The sequence below is a fragment of the Athene noctua genome, chromosome 2 (assembly GCF_965140245.1).
Source record: "Athene noctua chromosome 2, bAthNoc1.hap1.1, whole genome shotgun sequence".
Classification (NCBI taxonomy): domain Eukaryota; kingdom Metazoa; phylum Chordata; class Aves; order Strigiformes; family Strigidae; genus Athene; species Athene noctua.
This window is the reverse complement of record NC_134038.1, coordinates 104,737,599-104,758,315: the sequence shown is the minus strand read 5'-3', so window position 1 is coordinate 104,758,315 and position 20,717 is coordinate 104,737,599. Positions and strand designations below refer to the sequence as shown.

The window sequence follows — 20,717 nt, the reverse complement described above, 5'->3', positions numbered from 1 at the left end:
ATACCACAAAAATACTAATGAGAATGATATCTAAAGGCAATTAGGTTTCTCTGGAGACCCTAAATGGCATTTTCAAACTCATGTGAACAGTTAGGCTGCTGTCAGTGACCTTACAGTACCTTGCTGCCTTGGTTGCAAAAAAAGTCACTAATAGACCCTCCTTCAGAGTTATGCAGTAGCAGAAATAGGAGACAATCCAAGAAGCAAAGTGAAGCTCTATAAATCATTTTCATAGCATCTGTCTGCCATAGGACTTCCTAGTCCCTGCCCACTAGCACTGCACTACAAAACTACAGTATTTTCTTATGTATTTTAGTCTGAAAAAAAATGTTGTGTGAAAAGTGTTTCAATCAAAATAAAAACATCAGTATAAATCTGGGATTGTTTTAAGTCTATTAAAGTCTATTAAGTTTTTCTTTTCTTTCTAAATGAAAAACCCAGAAATTAACATGTTACCAAAAAAACCCAAACCAGACCAGAAACTTTCTAAAATGTCACACATTTTTTCCCAAATGATGTCTTTGTTGTATATTTGTTTGATAAACATCTGATTGAAGTAAAAGAGAGGGAACAAGCACTTTAACAAGTATTATCTCTCTCACTCTCAGTCTATATATCCGAAATGTGCGTATAACTAATAATGGAACTAATTTCAGTAAGTTATGAAACCCTTACCTGAACAGCAAAGGCAAACAAAACATAAACACCTGAAACTTCATTTTAAATGTTTGTATGCTCATCCAACCCAGAACTGTATATTTTTATGTGACTTACAGGCTCCAAATAGCTTTCATGCTTAAATCTTAGCAATAGTGTTTGTAAGCAAGACAGAGAACACCATGAGCTACACTACACTAGCCCGTGAGTAGATACACACAGATGATAGAGTATTTCATTTAAGGCAAAAATACACTTCAGAAGAAATGCTCTAGAGTTTGGGTGACTTTGAGACATCTAATTTACTTACCACAGTTACAGCATCATTCAGAAGTGATTCTCCAAAAACAATGATGAATAGAACTTCGTTGACATGAACTTCTTCAAACACTGCGAGAACAGCTACAGGATCCACAGCTGCAATTAAGCTTCCAAACAGAAGGAAGTCCAGCAGTCCAGTATTCAGCTGGCCTTCAAAAATAGAGCAAAGTATAAGCAGAGACAGCTCCGTATTTTCTATAGTAATGACAGACTGTGATATTGCAGATAATGCATAACCCTTGAAAATAGGGATCCTAAGGCATCAGCTGGAAGGTATGATACAGAATCACACAATGGGTTGGGTTGGAAGGGACCTTAAAGATGACCTAGTTCCAACCCCCCTGCCACGGGCAGGGATGCCTTCCACTAGACCAGGTTGCTCCAAGCCCCGTCCAACCTGGCCCTGAACACTGCCAGGGAGGGGGCAGCCACAGCTTCTCTGGGAAACCTATGCCTGTGTCTCACCACCCTCACAGGAAAGAATTTCTTCCTTGTAGCTAATCTAAATCTACCCTCCTTCAGTTTAAAACCATTACCTCTTGTCCTATCATTACACTCCTCTGATAGAGTGCGTCCCCATCTTTCCTGTCGGCCCCCTTTAAGAAGCCTTCTCTTCTCCAGGCTGAACAACCCCAACTCTCTCAGCCTGTCCTCACAGGGGAGGTGTTCCAGCCCCCTGATCATCTTCATGGCCTTCTCTGGACCCTCTCGAGCAGGTCCATGTCCTTCTTATAACAGGGGCCCCAGAGCTAAACGCAGTACTCCAGGTGGGGTCTCATGAGAGTAGAGTAAAGGGGGACAGTCATCTCTCTCTACCTGCGGGCCACACTTCTCTTGATGCAGCCCAGAATGCAATTGGCTTTCTGGGTTGTGAGTGCACATTGCTAGGTCACAGTCAGTTTTCCATGCACTAATACCCCCAAGTCCTTCTCTGTAGGGCTGCTCTCAATTCACTCATCCCCCATCCTGTATTTGTGTTTGAGATTGCCCTGGCCCATGTGCAGGGCCTTGCACTTGGCCTTGTTGAAGTGCGTGAGGTTGACACAGGCCCATCTCTCAAGCCCATCCAGGTCCCTCTGGATGTCCCATCCCTTCCCTCCAGCATGTTGACTGCACCACACAGCTTGGCATCGTCAGCAAACTTGCTGAGGGTGCACTCAATCCCACTGTCCATGTCACCAACAAAGATGTTAAACAGCGCCAGTCCCAATACAGACACCTGAGGGACACCACTCCTTACTGCTCTCCACTTGGTCACCGAGCCGTTGACCACAACTATTTGAGTGTGACCATCCAGACAATTCCTTATCCACCAAGTGGTCTATCCGTCAAATCCAGGTCTCTCCAATTTGGAGACCAGAATGTCATGCAGGACAGTGTCAAATGCTTTTCAGAAGTCCAGGTAGATGATATCAGGTGTTCCTCCCTTATCCACGAACTCTGTAGCCACGTTGTAGAAGGCCACCAAATCTGTCAGGTACGATTTGCCCTTAGTGAAGCCATGTTGGCTGTCACCAATCACGTCCTTATTTTCCATGTGCCCTAGCATAGTTTCCAGGAGTATCCACTCCATGATCTTGCCTAGGGCACAAAAGTGAGACTGACTGGCCTGTAGTTCCCTGGGTCTCCCTTTCTTCTCTTTTTAAAAATGGGGGTTATGTTTCTCCTTTCTAGTCATCAGGAACTTCATGGACTGCCACAACTTCTCAGATATAATGAATAGTGCTTAGACATTTCATCCACTAGTTCCCTCAGGACCTGTGGATGCATCTCATCAAGTCCCATGGACTTGTGCACCTTCAGGTTCCTTAGATGGTCTCTAACCTGACCTTCTCCTACAGCAGGTGGTTCTTCATTCTCCCAGTTCCCACCTTTGTCTTCTGCATCTTGGGCAGTGTGCCTGGAGCACTTGCTGGTCAAGACTGAGGCAACAAAGTCACTGAGTACCTCAGCCTTCTCCGTATCTTGGGTAATCAGGCCTCCTTTTTCCTTCTGCAGAGGGCCCACATTTTCCCTAGTCTTCCTTTTATCACCTACTTTTATAACCTATAGTTTAGAAACTAGTTAACAAGTTCTGCATTGTGTCACCTTGTACCCTACAAAGTTTGTTGGATCCAGCATTGGCCCATGTGGATCAAAGTTGATTCTGAGAGCAGTACAGTCCTGTTCTTGTGGTAAGGCACTTGAGATAAGTATTTCCAGATCTAAACTGGCTTTGTATTTGTGTGTGGTATGGGTTGTCTAACGAGTAAATTATCTCAGGGTAACAGAACTGACAAGATGGTAAAAAGAATATACCAGCACTCCTGAAGTAAACAATCGAAAATACTTCATGCCACAGGCCAAATTTGACTCTTGGTCACTAAGAATTGATACAGTGGGGCTTAATTGCATTCGGTACAGTTAAACAACACTTGTGACCTCCTTATTCAAGTAGACATTCATTGATAGATGCAGTTAAGCCACTTGTTCGCAAATTATGATTCATGCTGCCAATGCTAAATTGTCCGCAAGGGGACCATAAAAATAGGTGAAGGACTAAAATGTACCTCAACATGTTTATGTTGTAGCCCCTTAAAAATTTTGGCAATGATTTTAAAGGTTTTGGAACTACAAAAATTTGGTTACAAAGTAACCTTTTTTTAAAAAAAAAATCTGCTTTCAGTTATTAAGATTATTTTGTTCAGTTATGCAAACAGACTGAGACAAGCATCAGTATCATTTTAAAAATAACAGAAAAGGAGGAGCCACAAACATCCCTTTGCTCAGCTTCCTAAATATCTTGCAAAATTTACCTTCTTTATGCAATCAAGAGTGGTATCCCAGTCATTTTTTTCTGGGCAACGTATTTCTGAAAGTGTAGAGAACAGGAAAATTCCCTTTGTATTCATTAATGGATGGGGGAGGAAGCAAGGTTCATTAAGAGGTGATGAATCCCAAAATTATATGAGGAAGAGCAAAGAAGGAATATACTGGGAGTTCATTCATTAGAACACAGTGCAGAGGCCCATGCCCCAAATTAACAGAAAGTTCTATCAGGCATGTTTTCTACAGGTGAGGGAGAAATCCATCTGATTAAATTATTTGGAAGCATGAGTCAGACAATAGCAGTCAGTAGCCTTAGCCTGTAGATCAATATTACCTGTAAGGTACTTCCAGAACAATGCCGCAACGCCCCTACAAGAACTCTTATGAGATAATTTTTCAAATCCAGAATGTTTAGTGCTTGGAAGGTAATTGAAACTGAAACTAGATTCCAAATATTTTTGATACAAAATGGCATGGGCATTTTCACTCAAGAGAAGGATGCTTACATGGGCAGCCAGAGACAGGAGTAGACAACACCCTTTTGTACACAACGGCCAGTAATCTGGGGGAGCTGCAGAAGTACATATTCTCTTAACTGCTCTCTGACATTCAGAGCATCTACAATGTTTTACCATACAGTTTATAAGGGCCTTGGTAAGGCCCTGAAAACAGAAATTTATAATTTACACAGACCTATAAGTACTTTATCTTTTTAAAAAAATAAATAGTCTTGTTCACTCTTGGACATATCAGGCTGTGAATGAGGACTAAATCTATCTATTTTAGTGTGAGAGAAGGGTTGAAGCAGTGAGCTGAAGTCTGTGCCAAAAATTCTGAGAACAGCCTTGAACCTGAATCTAAGTAATGTTTCCATCAAATGTTGTCCTTCTCTGCCATGCTTAAGGAAGGAACAAGCCCAATGACAATAACTATCAGATATCAGGGTACAATAGAACATAAGCTTTTAAAATAAATTGGCTCACTGAAACTGCTTATCTTTTTTATACGTTACCAATTATAATCATCGGTACATTCCTTGAAGATTTGCAAAGCTGGTGAGCAAATATTTATAGAAAGGTTAGGACACATCTATAATTCCTACAAAGCAGTGTCAAGAGGCATGGAGTTTCTAAATCAGACTTTTATTTAGGCTAGTTATATTTCCAAGTGATACATGACCACTGCTCACCAGAGTCTGGAATGACTAGCTGCTAGCAGTGACACCTGAGTAAGGTAAATTCGCTGAGCCCAGTCTAGACTTCTACACATACTCAACATATAGTCACTATGACCTAGATTGTACATGAAAAACTTTTCTAAGCATCAGTCACAACCACAACTATTCCACAGAGAAGTTCTGCATGTGTTAGTTCTCCAGCAGATGATGAACTGATGAACAGTTCGGTGCAATCAGCCAGGAAGATTTAGGATTAGATATTTCTTCTGATTCTGTGGAAGCACACTGGTATGGCTGCTGGTTAATGGATGAGGTGCTGCTCTTTTAATTTCATGTCTAGAGAAGGATTTCTTTCTAATTATTACCTTTTCTTTTTCTTCTGCAAATTATAATATCTATAAGGATATTGAATGCAAACAAAGACATGCTTTTATGTTTATTTATGTAGGAAATCTATGTAATCCAATTTGGATTATGCACTCCCATATTGATGGACAGTACTACAGGCTCATTCAGTGTTAAAGTTGGAAGTAATTTGGTTTTAGTTCATCTCAGTCTGTAGTGGATATACATTCCTACATTTTAATACTACTTTCAGCATTATTCACTCCAATTGTAGAAAAAGTGGGTAGAAACTAAAATATGCCATAGAACTTAAACCAAAGGCTGCTATGAACTCTTCTAGAAATTGAGTAACTCACTGTGCTCCTATCCTCAGCAAGTAACAGCAAGGCTTTTCACAAAGCATGGTGCTCAGCTCCTGCTGACATCTTGGAGGTCAACACAATGTATTCAGTGGATTAGCAAGTATCTGTTATGCAGATATTTTAAAGTCCTACTTAGCTTTGCTGGAGAATGACATAGTTTGAATCAGGGACGGGCTTCTCTGGCCTTTTCCATAGCTGAAATTAGAACTCTAGTAGGTTATTATGTGTCTTGGTAGTAAAGACAGGTCCCCACAGTACAGCAATTAATGCGCATTCTAAACATTTAAATTCACCAGGCATGACAGTTTATTGTTTGCCTTTCTTAACGTCCCTATTTCTAGCTTGTAGAGCTTTAGCAGTGGCCTGTGGTGGGGGCTGATTCTCCTGTTTAAGCTCAGAGTTCTAGTATATACTGTCACCTAAAGTTTTGCATAATGATGAAGCAGAACATGTAGCTATCAAATCAGGCTTTTACAGTTAGTCAAGAATTGCCGATGGATTTGGAGGAGAGCAAGAGATAAACGGGTTTTTCACCTAAAATAAAATTTTTGGGAAAAAACTTTTCCATTTCACATGTCATAAGGAGGTCAATGCTCTGCCTTTAATTATTTTCTATCAACATATTCTTCAATGTAATTATCATTCATTATATTTCCCAGAACAGGATGTTAATAAAATACTTTTAGTCATATTTTTTAAATTGTTCCAAGCAGCTTGGATGTTTAAAGCAACAAATCCTTGTCCAATCTGTTTCAATAGCAATATCCCTTTGTCATCTTTTTTGATCCTGAAAACCTGTATTTAACTATAAATGTGAAATGGTAGATGCAATACATTGTGTTTACAGGCTGAAAGCACATAAAACATCTTACCTACTTATAAAAGTCAACAGTGTCTGCATCTGAGCTATCACCTTTGTATCTTCTAAACAAAAACTGTTACTTTTAAAATGTGAGTTCAGTAAAGTAAATATCTAAAATGTAAGCTAAATCTTTCATAGATGTATTTCAAACTTCTGCAGTTACGTAAGATGAATCTTAAATGAACAAGTCTGTGGTCTAGTTCTTCCAGACCGGGATTTTCCAATAACGACAACAAAGGTTTCCCTTAAAATGGATGGAAGAGATATCCCAATCTTATGCTCAGTTTCAAAGAACCAAGGCCCAAATTCTACTATTTCCCTGTGCTGGACAATGGGAGCAGTTATGTTCTCTTCTGTAATAATCAGCTAATAGTTTAATTCTGCATCACAAAAATGGTCTCTGCAATATCTGCAACTTCTGACTGTCGAGACATTCTTTTTATCTGGACTGAAAAGGAAGTCTGTAGTAAATTTGGTAAATTGCTCTGAGTCGATTTTGCACCAGTGTGTTTAGAGAACAGCCTCATGACTAGCTGTTGAGCCTTTCATACAACACAACATATCCCTTGTGGTCTTGGAGCCGCTCACTCAGTCCATGATCTTGGCATTAGTTGCCAAGAAGAGACTGGCAGAGTGCACAGCCACACCAGCACACTGTATATCTGTACTGCTCCCAGCAGCACTCAGATGTGCCTTGTAAAGACCTTCTAAAACCCACTAACATAAGAAAATTCTGTCCTAGAAGGGCTCCTGAGCTTCTTCAGTAGAGACACTAAAAAAGCATAGATAGGATGCTTGTTTCAACACACATGCAATCCACATATGATGTAGATTATTTTTCTTCAGGAGGCAGTACATAGCTTATGTGCATGGCACACCTGCTGAGGAGGTTAAGAATTGCTGTTTAGTGCCTCTTCTACCAGCCCCATGACCTTACATTGTAGTATAATTAAAACAGAGTTCACCTTACATGTGCTACTTGGCTCTGGAAGTCTTTAGTTACAATTTCCAGCCTCAGAAGACAAAATAGAGGTGTCATGCACACATACCCCTCAGCAACCTTTGCTTACTTAATATTAATGCTGACTGAAGGAACACAGTTCCATTGCACAGTAACTCTGAATGTTTCTATCACAGCAGAAAGAAACAAGCCCTTCAGAGTGTATTTTTGTCCAGATGCCCATTAGCAGGACAATCCTGAGCTTTATCCTGAGAGCGTATGCACACATTTAAAGCAGGGTAATGAGAGACACAGCTTCAAGTCCCTTTCATGCTTGCTTCAGAGAAGATTTCTCAGATCATTCTTAAATTTGATAAAAATACTACAAATTGCTCCCATTAAAATTGGATTTTTCTGCTGAAAAGGGTTGTTAAGTTGTAAAGTATCACCCATTTAACAGCTGGCATACAGTAGCGTTCACAGTTGTGCCTCCACAGGTCAAACTTACCCATTATTCCTGTCTGATAGACACCATAGAGAGATAAACCGGTTGTGGCAGCATTCCAGACTGTCCCAATAACAGCATACAAAAGGATGGAACCAAGATTTCCAAAGAACAATCTATTTGGCATAAAATATCCAGCGTCCAAAACAATGGGGGGCAGCAAATAGAAGAAAAATACAGTTGGTGTAAGGGTGAAGGAGGCAATGTGATCTGCTGCCCATACAATGCCGCCGAGGAGGAGACCAAGAACAATCAGCAGAGCACTCTCTGGAACCACCCGAGTGACTTTGTGGGACAAGTGGAAAACTGCAAGAAAAGAGAAAAAGTTTGTAAGAATTGGAATGGAGAAACAATTTGAGCAACAACCGTCATTAGCTTGCAATTTTGACTTCACAGGCTTTCTGCTTTCATTGTTATTAAACCCAAAACATGCATGGAATGCATGGGATACAGACAATGTCAGAACACAGCCGCTTATAAAATAAAAAGACTGATTTTCAGATTTTATCCAGCATATTTCGATTTAGATGAAAGCAATATTCTATGACATTTATTTCCTTTATTGGGTTATCTTCTCCATACAAAGCCTGTCTAGGGAAAGGTGGTGTTCTGTGCAAAGCAGTAAATGCAAAACTGAAAAGAAATGTTAGAAGTGCTGGAAACTTACAACTTCATGGTTTATTTCTGTATCTAAAAATACACATCTGACCTCCCAACATTTGCCTTTAAAAATTATCCATTTACTAGCAGGTTTACTGAAGGATGGGAGAAGAATGCTGGAAGAAGAACTAGTTTCAAGACAACTCTTTTTAAATTTATGAAGAATATTATATGACAATCTAGCCTGCAGCAGGAGCAGAATGGAGCTAATATTATAGAAGAACCCTTTTGGCCTTTTCCTCAAAATCTCCTCACTAAGGATTTCAGTTAATTCAGAGGCTTTCTGAAGGAATGGGGGCTTTAATGGTGGCTTCTTCATATATAGATATATTTGTGGGAAATGGTTTTGCAACAGGCTACTTTCTTTTATATAAGCAGTGTCATAAAATATAGCAGAAAGTCAAATCTATTAATAAAGATGAACAGTATATGGTATCTATTATAGAAAAACATGCAATGGTATGGTGTGGCAAAACTGTTAAACTAGCCAATAATTAGAGGGAGAGTGCCATGAATGAATCTAAAGAGACAGAAGGATGGCAAGGCCAAAACATCAAAAATAGACTGTTCAAGATGACAGAAACACAAGTAAGACTGCAATACATGTGGCCAACATACATTTATAGTTCACTTGTTAAGTATCAGATAAAAGGAAAAAAAAGGCAGAGGGAAGAACAGAGAGAAGTCAATTCTACAGAGAAAGATGGAACATGAAAAAGGAGGAGGTGGCAAAGGTGTTTGATAACAAGGAAGCACAGGTGTGCCAGTTGACTTTCTTGAGATTTCTGTGAGCTTTTCCTTCAGTTTATCTTAAATATTGATGTGTCCTAGATGGTCTGAAACCTGACACTTTGTGATATCAAGCCAATAAATGGGATTTTACTTATATAGCTTTGTATTGAAAAATGTGATTTTCCTGTTAGGAAGAAAATTCCACTAAAAGCCACCAACTTGCTCCTGGTTTGAGCATCACCCTAGAACTGTGCTGAACCTTTTACAATGCTAATGCAAGTTAGCTCAAAACTAGTTTGGACAAGAAACCATCATTAAGAATTCCAGTCTTTTAAGGTATAGTGGAAGAATCTTTCCCATGACTCTGCAGAGATCATAGACCAGGTTACTTTACTGAAAGACCATTGTTTTTCCTCCCAGCCAAGTATTTGTCCTAGTCAAACATTTACTAGTTACCTTTTAGAGTGTCTTAAGGGCCCCATTCCTGAACTGTCTGTCTTCATCTTGGCTGCATCTATACAATGTTAGAAGCATCATCCATCATTATAGTAGCCCCATAGATGGTTCCTACTAGTTGTATAATCTCCATGGCCTTATCAGAATAGAAAACACGAAAGGAAAAATCACCAGTGCCTGCCTATACCGACAATGAGCATGACTGTAGATGTTCCTAAGTGTTTGTAGACAGGGCTTGGAAACTAAGCCATGTCAGAACATAGCTTTGGAGTGGGATTAATATAGAACAGCAATCACACATTAAAGCAAACTGCATTCAGTGAAGTTGGCTAAACCATACCAGTTTTCTGTATCATCTTTATTTAATCAATAGCTGAATAGCACTTCACAGAAACAAACACTGCGTTTTTTCCCAGTTTTCCTCTCTTTATAATAAAATCCCTTGGGCTTGCATTAAAAAGAAGAAGAAATTAAATAAAGAAAAACAAACTAGATAATATTCCATGTGCATAAAGTGTAGCATTTAATTTCTCAAAAGTCTTTCCTGCTGGTCATTCCTGATGCCTTGAATTTCCAGTCAGTGAATTATCAACTAATTTATCACCTCACAGAGTAGGGATTATCTCCTTATCCCTGAAAATGAATGCTGCTGAGCTAGTCTTACTAACCCAAGTCTGTTTTTCCTACTCTTATGTTTGTAGATAAGCCATGACTACAAGAAGTTAAAGTTAAAAAATTTAAAATAAACCTGTGAAGACTTTTCAAAACTAGACATTTGGAAAAAAACTGATGTCCAGCTAAAAATTAATATTCTGTAGAATTCTAACCTTTACAATCAAAACTAGTTTCTCCCAGGGACTGCTGGGAAGCCAACCTGGTTTTGGTTATAACACTGTCTCCTCCTAGAAGTCGCATGTTCCCAGTGAATCAGCTACATCATATCTGCCTGTCTTCCCTTTAACTCCAGTCGACTGGTTATCTGTACTAGATTTTAATACTATCAGCACTAAATTCTTCTACTCTATTAGTTTAGGAATGCAGGTTGTGGACATTAAAGTTATTGCATGAAACGGAGCTCTAGAGAAGTCTCTTCTCTTTTTTTGCACTTGGCCCAAGCAAAACATGAACACTAGACCATATTTTTTTTTAAGTAACTGCCTAGCAAACTCTGCAGGCATATAGTATGCAATATGTCTATAAACACAGAAATATGCAAAAGGAAAATACCACAACTGATGAAATTCAATGAAACAACTTTAGACTAAGATATAATTGAAACTTAGATTGATGTTTGAATTCATATTTGCTCTTAGAATGATTCTTTTTTTTTCTGGCTCTGTGCATAAAGTATATTCAATCAAGACTGTGCATTATACGTAGGTATTACATTTATAGAAATTGATATAGATTAATTCCAAATTCATTCTTTAATGTTTTTTAACAACTTATTATCCTGAAGTTATGCCCCTAATACATTCTGAGTGTGTTACAAACTGTCATAATGATAGTACATTAATTGCATAAAGTATGCCCTTACTTGCCTAGGAGACATGCAAAATGAATTATGTCCCCACAACAAAGTAGAATTGGAAGCTTTTAATTACATCTAGATGACTAGCATGACTAAGTATTTCACCTGACTGAAGAGTAAAATAAAATCAAACAATAATGGACAAGGAGTTTAGTTTGATTGTGTTTGAAAGAAATTACAAATATCAGGAAGGATAGCATTCAGTGCTACTCAGATAAATGACACTGTGAGGGACCCAGAGATGAAATTAATTCTATTTTCACTGCAGTTAATAATGAAAAGGACATTAATATATTTTAATGAGGAGAGGGAAAGATCAAATAAAGAAAAATTGTAGCCAGTCCATGGCATAAAAGAAATAGCAGTGCACAGGCAATCTTGTGATCTATAAATTTTAACATTTATCATTGAGAATTCATCTATATGAATCTAGTCACAGTATTAGTGAAAAAGTATTAGTGGAAAAGTTATATATACCTTCCATCCAGTATATGATAAACTTGTCTTGAAAGTGGGTTGGACTGGCTAGTGGGTAAACTGTGTTTAAACTCAAGCAGGGCATTGCTGAATTAGATGCTTTCTACAGAGTTAAGAAACAATTAGATAGTATAAACTTCCTGTAAATTTTTCTTCTGACAATTCCTTTGAGATCCAAGAAAAGGGACCATGACATTTAACATATCTGACAAAACAAATTAGCTACCTATGATTTGGTGGCTGGAACCAGTTTCTTTTGGCTCAAAGAAAGAAATATACTTTAAGAAGTGAGGGGGTTTTTATCACCTTTAAAAATGCAGTAATTTAGATTAAATCTTTCAGTGGAATTGCTTTCTAAGGCTATCTGAGAGTGCTTTGGCAAGAAATGATTCAACAGAGTAACTTTTTTCTCATTCACTAAATGAAATTAAGACAGAAAGAACTGGTTAAATAGCAAGAATAATAATAAAAGAATACTAAAGAAGAGATAATGTAGAATTGATGATCAAGACAATCTTTGTAGACACACAAAAAAGTTTTCTCAAGTAAGGTTTCCCACATTTCTTTCCAAACTCTCTAACAGCACCTGCTTTTAATGAATATCGATTTTTGCTTATCAAGTGAAACATTTCAATGACTTAGTTCTAGAATTCTGTGCTTTGTTTCCAGCTGAAATGAACAATTCAAAACAGATTTGACAACTTTTGAAAACACAGTGGTGCAAAATTAAAAAACTGAAACTACCTATTTAATATGCTGTTACATTTCAGGATTTATATGGGCATTTCAGCACTATCTCAAGTGACTAATGACATTTCCATTAACTTTGTTAGTGTGAAATCAAGGCCATGAAAACACTGAAACAATTTTTCCAGCTAATATCACTGTCCCAGTCAATCACAAAACCTACTGCATGTGCATAGTATGCAACATGTCATCCAGAAAAATCAAGAATTGACTTATAATAATGCTAGTAATTCTTTGCTAGAGTTTCTTTTCCATGTATCTTTGGATAAAATCCAAGGAATCACAAAATAATTTAGATTATTGAAAGATTTTCAACCTCTTTTTTCAGACTTATCATTTCCATAGTTCCCATGAAAGCCTAGATAAGAATTTGCAAACATGACTCTCTTCCTCTTTGCACTGCTAGTGACCAGTGTGGGGTATACTGTATGCATTTTTGCTAGTGGTTCAAATAGGTACTGATAGCATGCTATTAGTCTATTTTTCGGTTTTGACTTTTTATTTTCACTTACAAAGATGAAGTTACCCCATTAAATCAAGCCATGAGTGCTTCTAATTTGAGATCCCAAGACGATTCTCTGCAACTGCTGAGAACCCTTGCCATTCACCAAAGTGAGAGCAAAATCCTGCAAACTTTTCTTTGTGATTCTTTGCATTTACTTTACAGAGATGCAAATATAGCATCTCCAAGGTTGTATATAATCAGGTTCCTGTAATGGCACAACATAGAAGCTACTTAAGAGAAGGCATGAAAAATTCCATAAAAGAATATGCTGCCCAGAGGGAAATCTTTCTTCTAAACATCTTCCAGCACTTGGACTCTGACTGGCAAGCATGAAATTTTCATATCTTACCTATCTGTTCATGTTCCCCTTAGCATTACAGAGGGGGAATTCTATTTAAAAATTGTTTAGTTCCACAGTTTCTGCAGATTTTTTCAGTAGTGTCTTCTGCAGACATGTTATTACATTAAAAAAATCATAAATCTGAAATATATTCCAATAGCATTCATGGAAAAATCTGCTTTACCTTGCCTGTATAACAGCTCAAAGTATAATCACATACCAGTTTGTGAACTAAAATGATCAAGTGTAGCTGGGCAGTAATGCCATTCAAACACCTCTGGAGTGTCCCAATCCATTCCTATTATGTTGATCTACCTGACAAGAGAATGGCCACCCTGTCTAAAATACAATATGGAGCATACATTTTCAAGAAGGGATCATTTTGCTTCCACCTTCCCTAAAAGTCATGCATCTCTCTTGCTCTGTATCTCCACACATCAGTTGCAGCCAGTTAGAGGATCAGAGCTCAGGCTAACCAACTGCACCTGCCGTACCAAGACAGAAGCAGCAGTGATGCAGAAACATGTGAGATGGCCTAAGCAAATCCCTGGGCAGAGATTGCAGCATTCATGCAATAGGAACTGTGCGTAGATGCCGGGCCTGAGAGAACTGTGGTTTTTCTAGCCTTTTTTTTTCCCTGTTTTTTATCTGCAAACTCCTTTAAAAGGTTATTTTAGATTCTTGGTGTTTGAAATTTTTTTCTCATTACGGTGTATATGTAGGAGATCCAGATACCCTGACCTCCCCAATATCTAAAAAGAAGCTGAATAGTCACTGTTTTAAAATTACTTCTAACTCTTGGTTTACTAACAGTCTTATATTATCCCTGATCTTTACTGGCTGCCTGTAGTGTTCACTGTGGTCCTCTCATGATTCTGAGGGTGACGTATGTCAGTTCCATTCTGCACATCACCTGGTCCAGACTAACAATGTTTTTTAAACAATTGACAGTACAAATTCTTTAGGAAACCTCAATGTTGCAATAGCTCAGAAAATTACTTAACAATAATGACCTTTTTTTTTTTTTTCTATAAATATATATATATATCTTTTTATTTTAAAGGAAAGGTAACTCTCTTCCACTCTTCAGTCACTTTGTCTTCTGTTCGGTGGGCAACTTGCTTTTTATTTCTACAGCTTTAATCTCAGATTTCTCCAGAGGCTTTGCTACTTGTCCTTAAGTATTTAACGTTAATTGCTATCTATTTAATATATTTGTTCAAGAGCACTCTCTTCTGATAAGTCCACTTTCTACTTACTCTACTCTTCTACTAAGAGAAGGTTTTTGATACAATTTCCTGTGTAATGAAGTTTCCTGTATTTATATTTCTCTTATCTTTTGTTAGGGCTCCCTTTACTTCTCAGCAGTCCTGCCCACCTACTAGTTCTCCAATAAACTTCCTGCACTTGCTATAGTTGATTTCTTTTTACTCATATGTTTTTCATTTTCTGCTCTATCCATGTAACTCATTATTTTCATGACATGCCAAGTTTGCATCCCTGTGCACTGATATCGTTGTACTGGATCTGTTTAAGATGTCCTTCATGACTTGACTATGTAAGTTTTCTACCCTTGCCACATTACCAAACACAGCATTTCTTTCCTGCATAGCCATAGGCATACCTTCTAACTAATTACAGTTGCTTATGTAGCCTGCACAGAGGATCTAGGAATTTTAATTAGGACCATAAGAACTAGAAGAGCTGTTTGTTGGGTAGCCAGGTCCTCCATTATCACACCACCACATTTAATGATCCTTGTTTCAGAGGATTTCTTCTCCAGCTAAGCCTATGTGAATGCACACCAGCAGCCCTCATTGCATAGAGACTTCACTCTGATTTCTAGCCTGAACTTGTTCATAGCTATTTTATATCCATTTTCCTTTGTGACAATATCAATTTTCTTAAATAGTTCTTTTTCCCTAATGTTAAAACCTTAATTTCCCAATACATAGGCGTAGCTTTTTGTTGCTTGTCTTTGGTCTGTTAAACTAAACCTCTTATTTTCAGTCTTCACCTCAGCTCACTCTATTTCAATCTGAGTTCACCTCTATGGACCCAGAGTTGCCAGAAATATAGACTGCATTCTGCATGAGTCACAGTAGAAGCGGGTCCAACAGCATTCATAATTTCCTATCACAATCTATAGTTCAGCTAGATCCTGGATTCATTATCAGATGGGTGACTCACAGTCATCCCATAGTCACTACATACAGATGTGTACCTCTCAATCACAACCTCATGTAGAGATTCTTGTCATTGGTCTCTGAGTGAAACTGCCCTTGGTATTACTGTATTTCATCCCTTCTAGTTCTCAAGACTGTATGCTTTTTCTAGCACAATAGCCAGACTACAGGAATACTGATAATGCCAAGGGAAATGTGTCATCAGTTCTCAGTAGGATACCTCACATCTTTCTGCAGCGGTAATTTAAAACAAAAACAAACCCTGCATAAGACCAGTCCACAAACTAAATTCTAGTGACTTCCATAGATAGCCTTCTTAGAGTTTCATACTTTATCTTGACATCTTGTCCTTTCCTTACTCACGCAGCAACTGTTCTTTCTAGGCCCCGTCTTACTAACAGATTAATTTAGGCCTAAATCAAGGGCCTTGAAAAAAAGAATCTTCCATTGTGTTCTAAGAGTCGTTCAGTTGAAGCAAGGTTTCAAAGCATTAGGGAACTGCTTTTCTAGACTGTCCAGGAAGTGTTTGAGCAGACTCAACATGGCTGAGGCTGATAATTATTACTTGTATTTGCCTTTCTAATCTTTATCAACAAAGTGCGCTCAGCCTTTTTTTCCTTGTCAGAAGACTGATAGCATATTTTATAGTCCTTTAGATTTTGTTCTGTGGACCTTGCAACAATGGTATTCCTCAAGTCTTATGAACTGATTTTGCCATTTTGAAATGTTTATATACAAGTGATACAAAACACTTAAAGAAAAAGCTTTTACTAATTTCTTCTAAACAGTATTACTTAGACAAATCTTGAATGATTAATCACTACCTTATGCTTTTACCAAACCTAGCAAAAATTGAAAGATTTATTGAAAAAACTCAGAGATATTTTATATCTGAAGAAACTCTGAGATATAATATGCATGCATTGTGTAACAAGCAGCAAAAGCCATCTTTGGTATAGGTCCTTGGGTATTGTCTTAAAATATACTACATGAACATGACTATTAATACTGTCCATACTTAATCTTGGACATATTTTTCCTAAGCAAGGAAAAGTCCTTCATATTTAACTTGTTTAGATGAACTGGTTTGAGTTTGGTTTTATCCAGCTCAAAAAAGCTTTCTTTATTTGTCACATATGTAATGATCACCATTTACAAAGTGTACAGCATTGTAATGAGCTTATTAAACAGGAGATTTTAAGTCGCTGTTCTTTGTAGGTGAACAATTAACAAAATGTTAGCAATTAAAAATGCAACCAACATACAGGTCAAGGTTCCCAGTTGATAGGTCATAACATAACAAGATAGCCCCAAGTCAAATTCAAAGAAGTGTGTGAGTAAGCAACTATTACCTCTATAAGCACTTAGAACATAATGAAGTTTAAAGAGTCAGGTACAGTTTATCATAATTATGCCAAATAGTTCTTTTTTGAAGGAGCAGTCCCACTGCAGTGCAAGTGTGGTAGCATTTGGCCCTTATGGAACTGAACGGCACTGAAAGAAAAATGGGAACAGTCAAAAATAATATTTCAAAATGAGAGCAAAGTACACATTAGAAACACCTTGAAGTATAGTAGAGGATATAAAACAGGACAGCAAAAGTATCATAAAACTGCTTCACTTCCTAAGCAAAGGTATTAGATTGAAAGACAGTCTTCTTGATCAAGTTAATACTCCTCACAGACTGAAATAAATTAGGGGTTACTAAGAGTTTTCTGTGTTTAGGATGCTGGCAGTACATGATATTATATTCCACACCAAATACAAAGAAGCACAGCTGAAGGCTATTACACGCTAGAGCTGCTCTGTATACAAAAGAATAAAAATAGTATGTTTCTGTCATAACCTCTTCCAATTACATGTTAAAGGGTCATCAATAACTGTAAGTAGAATTAGCGGTAATTTTCTGATCACTAAGCTAGTTTTGACTAAAATGATTGCCTGAGGTCTAAAAATCCATCTGATTTTACAGTATGCATGAAAACAAGGTAGAATTTACTTTCTATTAATAGGATACATTGCAACTGCTCCAGCTTTAAAATTATCTTCAAAAATTCACTGAAATTTATTGACAGATATTGAAAGCAATTTTTTTATCTTTAAAATACCAAACTATTTTCCAGTAACATGGGGTACTGAGTTAAATAAATGTCAAGAAATTCTGAGTTAACTCATTTCACACTGTGAATTTTGGAAATTTTTTTCCTTCTGACCTTCACTTTAATGTGATAAAATAATTAAAACAAAGGTCTCCCTTTGAAAATGTTTTGGCTTTTGCTCATACAGATAAAGAAATGGATTACTAGTAATATATGGAAACAGTTGTTCTGGTATGATAAATTGTGTAAAGAATTGCATAAAGAAGAACCAAAACCTGAACACAAAACAGAACCAGTTCTCCTTGGTTCAGGTCTATTGTACAAAGAAGAAAAAGAAGATGAAGAATAAATAACTTAATGAATCCCATTAGTAGGTTGAAACTCTGAAAATTTCCTTATACTATAGGGACTTCCTGTTCTTCCCCAGTACTGCTTCTTGCAGGGCACAGTAAGAATTACTGCCTGCTAGGAAGGGCATGAAGGACATAATTAAAGCCTAAGGGCTATGAAGGCTGCTCCAAGTCATGGGGTAGGAAAGCACTTTTTTCCAAGTTTTGGTAGAGTGCCTTGCTTCCTGCCCCCTACATTCCACCCTGGCAAGATTTTAATTAGTACAACTGGAATAGCATGGGATTACAGTGGAAATATTCCTGATTACAGCAGTAAAATAAATAAGCATTACGGTATTCAAATTTAGCAGTGATGCCCACAGACACAAAACAAAATCACAAATGTCAAGTAGCTCTTGCTTAAAACAGCAAACAAACTTAACTTGAGAGAAGTTAAGAAAACATACCTGGCTAGTTTCCACTGAAAGTGAATATTACTGTGCACTCTGCAAGGCTTCAAAATTTTGTCAGAGTCTTACGTTGGAGAAAAGGCTCCAGCAGTTTGATAAATTTCATGATGGTTTACAACTCTTGTACGTAATTTCAGAAACTCAAGTATGCTGTTTACATGTGCTAGGAATTTGGTAATCTCAGATTTTCTAGATGAGATTATTTTTAACTAACAAGCTAGAAACACTTCCTATTGCCATAACGTGTCCAGAATGACAACAGATAAAGGATAGAGTCTTTCCCCAAGATTTTTACAGGGCTGTGGAAGCTCATCAGTGAAGACTTTGGGATTCCAAAGCTTTGTCAAATGGAGAAGCAAGTAGAAACTTTTTTCAATAAGAATGCTCATGAAATCACTTCTCGCTCACCTGTTTCTCCATATACAATTCTCTTTGTGGAGTTTTACTTAATGACAGAATGGCATTTTTAACATCAGTAATGCCAGTCATAAAGATGTTAAGTAACTGAGCAAGGTGATATGTGGGAAAGAAATAGTCAAGGATTCTCATGTTACAATACTTGCACACTACTCAGTCTGTTTGTTCCACAGAAGGTTAAGAAAGCACCATTTTCACCAATCAACCCTAGGATTTTCTGCTTAGGCAATAGAGAGCAGATGTTACACGCTTCCTTACTGAATGCACTCATTCCTGCCTATAAAAAAAGTAATTTTGCTCAGAAATCCAGGAACATCGTTTATCATTCCACAGATTTAAGAAGAGCAAAGTGGAGCTTAATTTATATCACTTATATTTTCTTGCACATGGCTCTGAGATACCGCTACCATTCAATGTGCTTTAACAATGGCTTTTGATTCTTATCCTTACAGCTTTTCTGATTAACTAACATGTTAACTCCCATACCTTCATTACCTCATTTTAGAGGTGAAATACATGATGATAACAGCAGGAAGAACAGTAGTTTAAGTAGTGTCCTTATACTGCAAAATGTAGTACATGGAAACAGGTTTGATGTTTTGAAATGGGGTAGGAAGGTGATGAGACCACTGTTTTTTCAGTTACGCATTTGTGTTTTGTAGTGCATACGCAGGGAAAATAAGACAGGTTAGCATGCAAAAGGAAGTTCACAAGGACATTAGCTTAAACTCATTTTCCACAGCAAAGAAAGAAAAAGGAGAGGAAAAAGCAACAGGCTAAAACTGTATTTGAAGTATCTCACAACTGAAACACTTTAGTTACTGAAGATGACTGATCATCTCAAGAAAAAGAAGGGTAGAGACACAAATCACTTCCGAACTAAAACCCAGCATTCCCAAATGTCACACACATAGACAAATTCATATCAACATTGGATTCTTTGCTTTATGTAGAAAAATGTCCTTTATATAGTCAGGTCCCTTCTGACATGGGATAAAGATTTTTGCATATATTCCTAAAAACATTTGTACAAAAATTCAATTTTTTGGGAGATCTAAGAATTCAGTATGAATCAAATGTTATACCTAGCATATGAACAGTAGCACATCTTTTTGTCTTCTATTACCACATACATACGAGCCAAACTTCAGTAGAATCATAGAATAGTTTGGGTTGGAAGGGACTTTTAAAGGTCTCCTCGTCCAACCCCTCCAGCAATGAGCAGGGACATTTTCAACTAGATCAGGTTGCTCAGAGCCCGCTCCAACCTTGAACGTCTCCAGTGATGGGGTATCTACAATGTCTCTGGGCAACCTGTTCCAGTGTTTCACCACCCTCATTGTAAAAAATTTCTTCCTTATATCTAGTCTAAATCTATGCTCTTTTAGTGTAAAATCATTACACTTTGTCCTATCGCAACAGGCACTGCTAAAAAGTCTGTCACCACCTTTCTTATAAGGCTCCTTTAAGTACTGAAAGGCCCCAATAAGTCACCCCGGAGCCTTCTCTTTTCCAGGCTGAACAACCCCAACTCTCCCAGCCTTTTCTCACAGGAGAGGTGTTCCATCACTCTAATCATTTTTGTGGTCCTCCATCGCTATAATCATTTTTGTGCCCCTCCTCTGGACCCACTCCAACAGGTCCATGTCTTTCCTGTGTTGACTCCAGAGCTGGGCACAGAACTCCAAGGTGGGGTCTCACTAGAGTGGAGTGGGAGAATCACCTCCTTCGACCTGCTGGCCACACTTCCCTTGATACAGCCCAGGATACGGTTGGCCTTCTGGGCTGTGA

The 20,717-nt window shown here is 37.8% G+C and overlaps 1 protein-coding gene across 2 annotated transcripts in view; it reads right to left on the bottom strand.

Moving 5' to 3' along the window:
• Positions 1-20,717, bottom strand: part of SLC9A3 (solute carrier family 9 member A3) — a 53,851-nt gene that overhangs the window by 19,516 nt on the left and 13,618 nt on the right. For both annotated transcript variants that reach the window (XM_074897921.1, XM_074897922.1), the window contains exons 2-3: positions 7,981-8,283; positions 968-1,128 (exon numbers count right to left, since the gene is read on the bottom strand). In XM_074897921.1, coding sequence (XP_074754022.1) covers positions 968-1,128; positions 7,981-8,283 — 464 coding nt within the window. The remainder of the gene's footprint in view (positions 1-967; positions 1,129-7,980; positions 8,284-20,717) is intronic.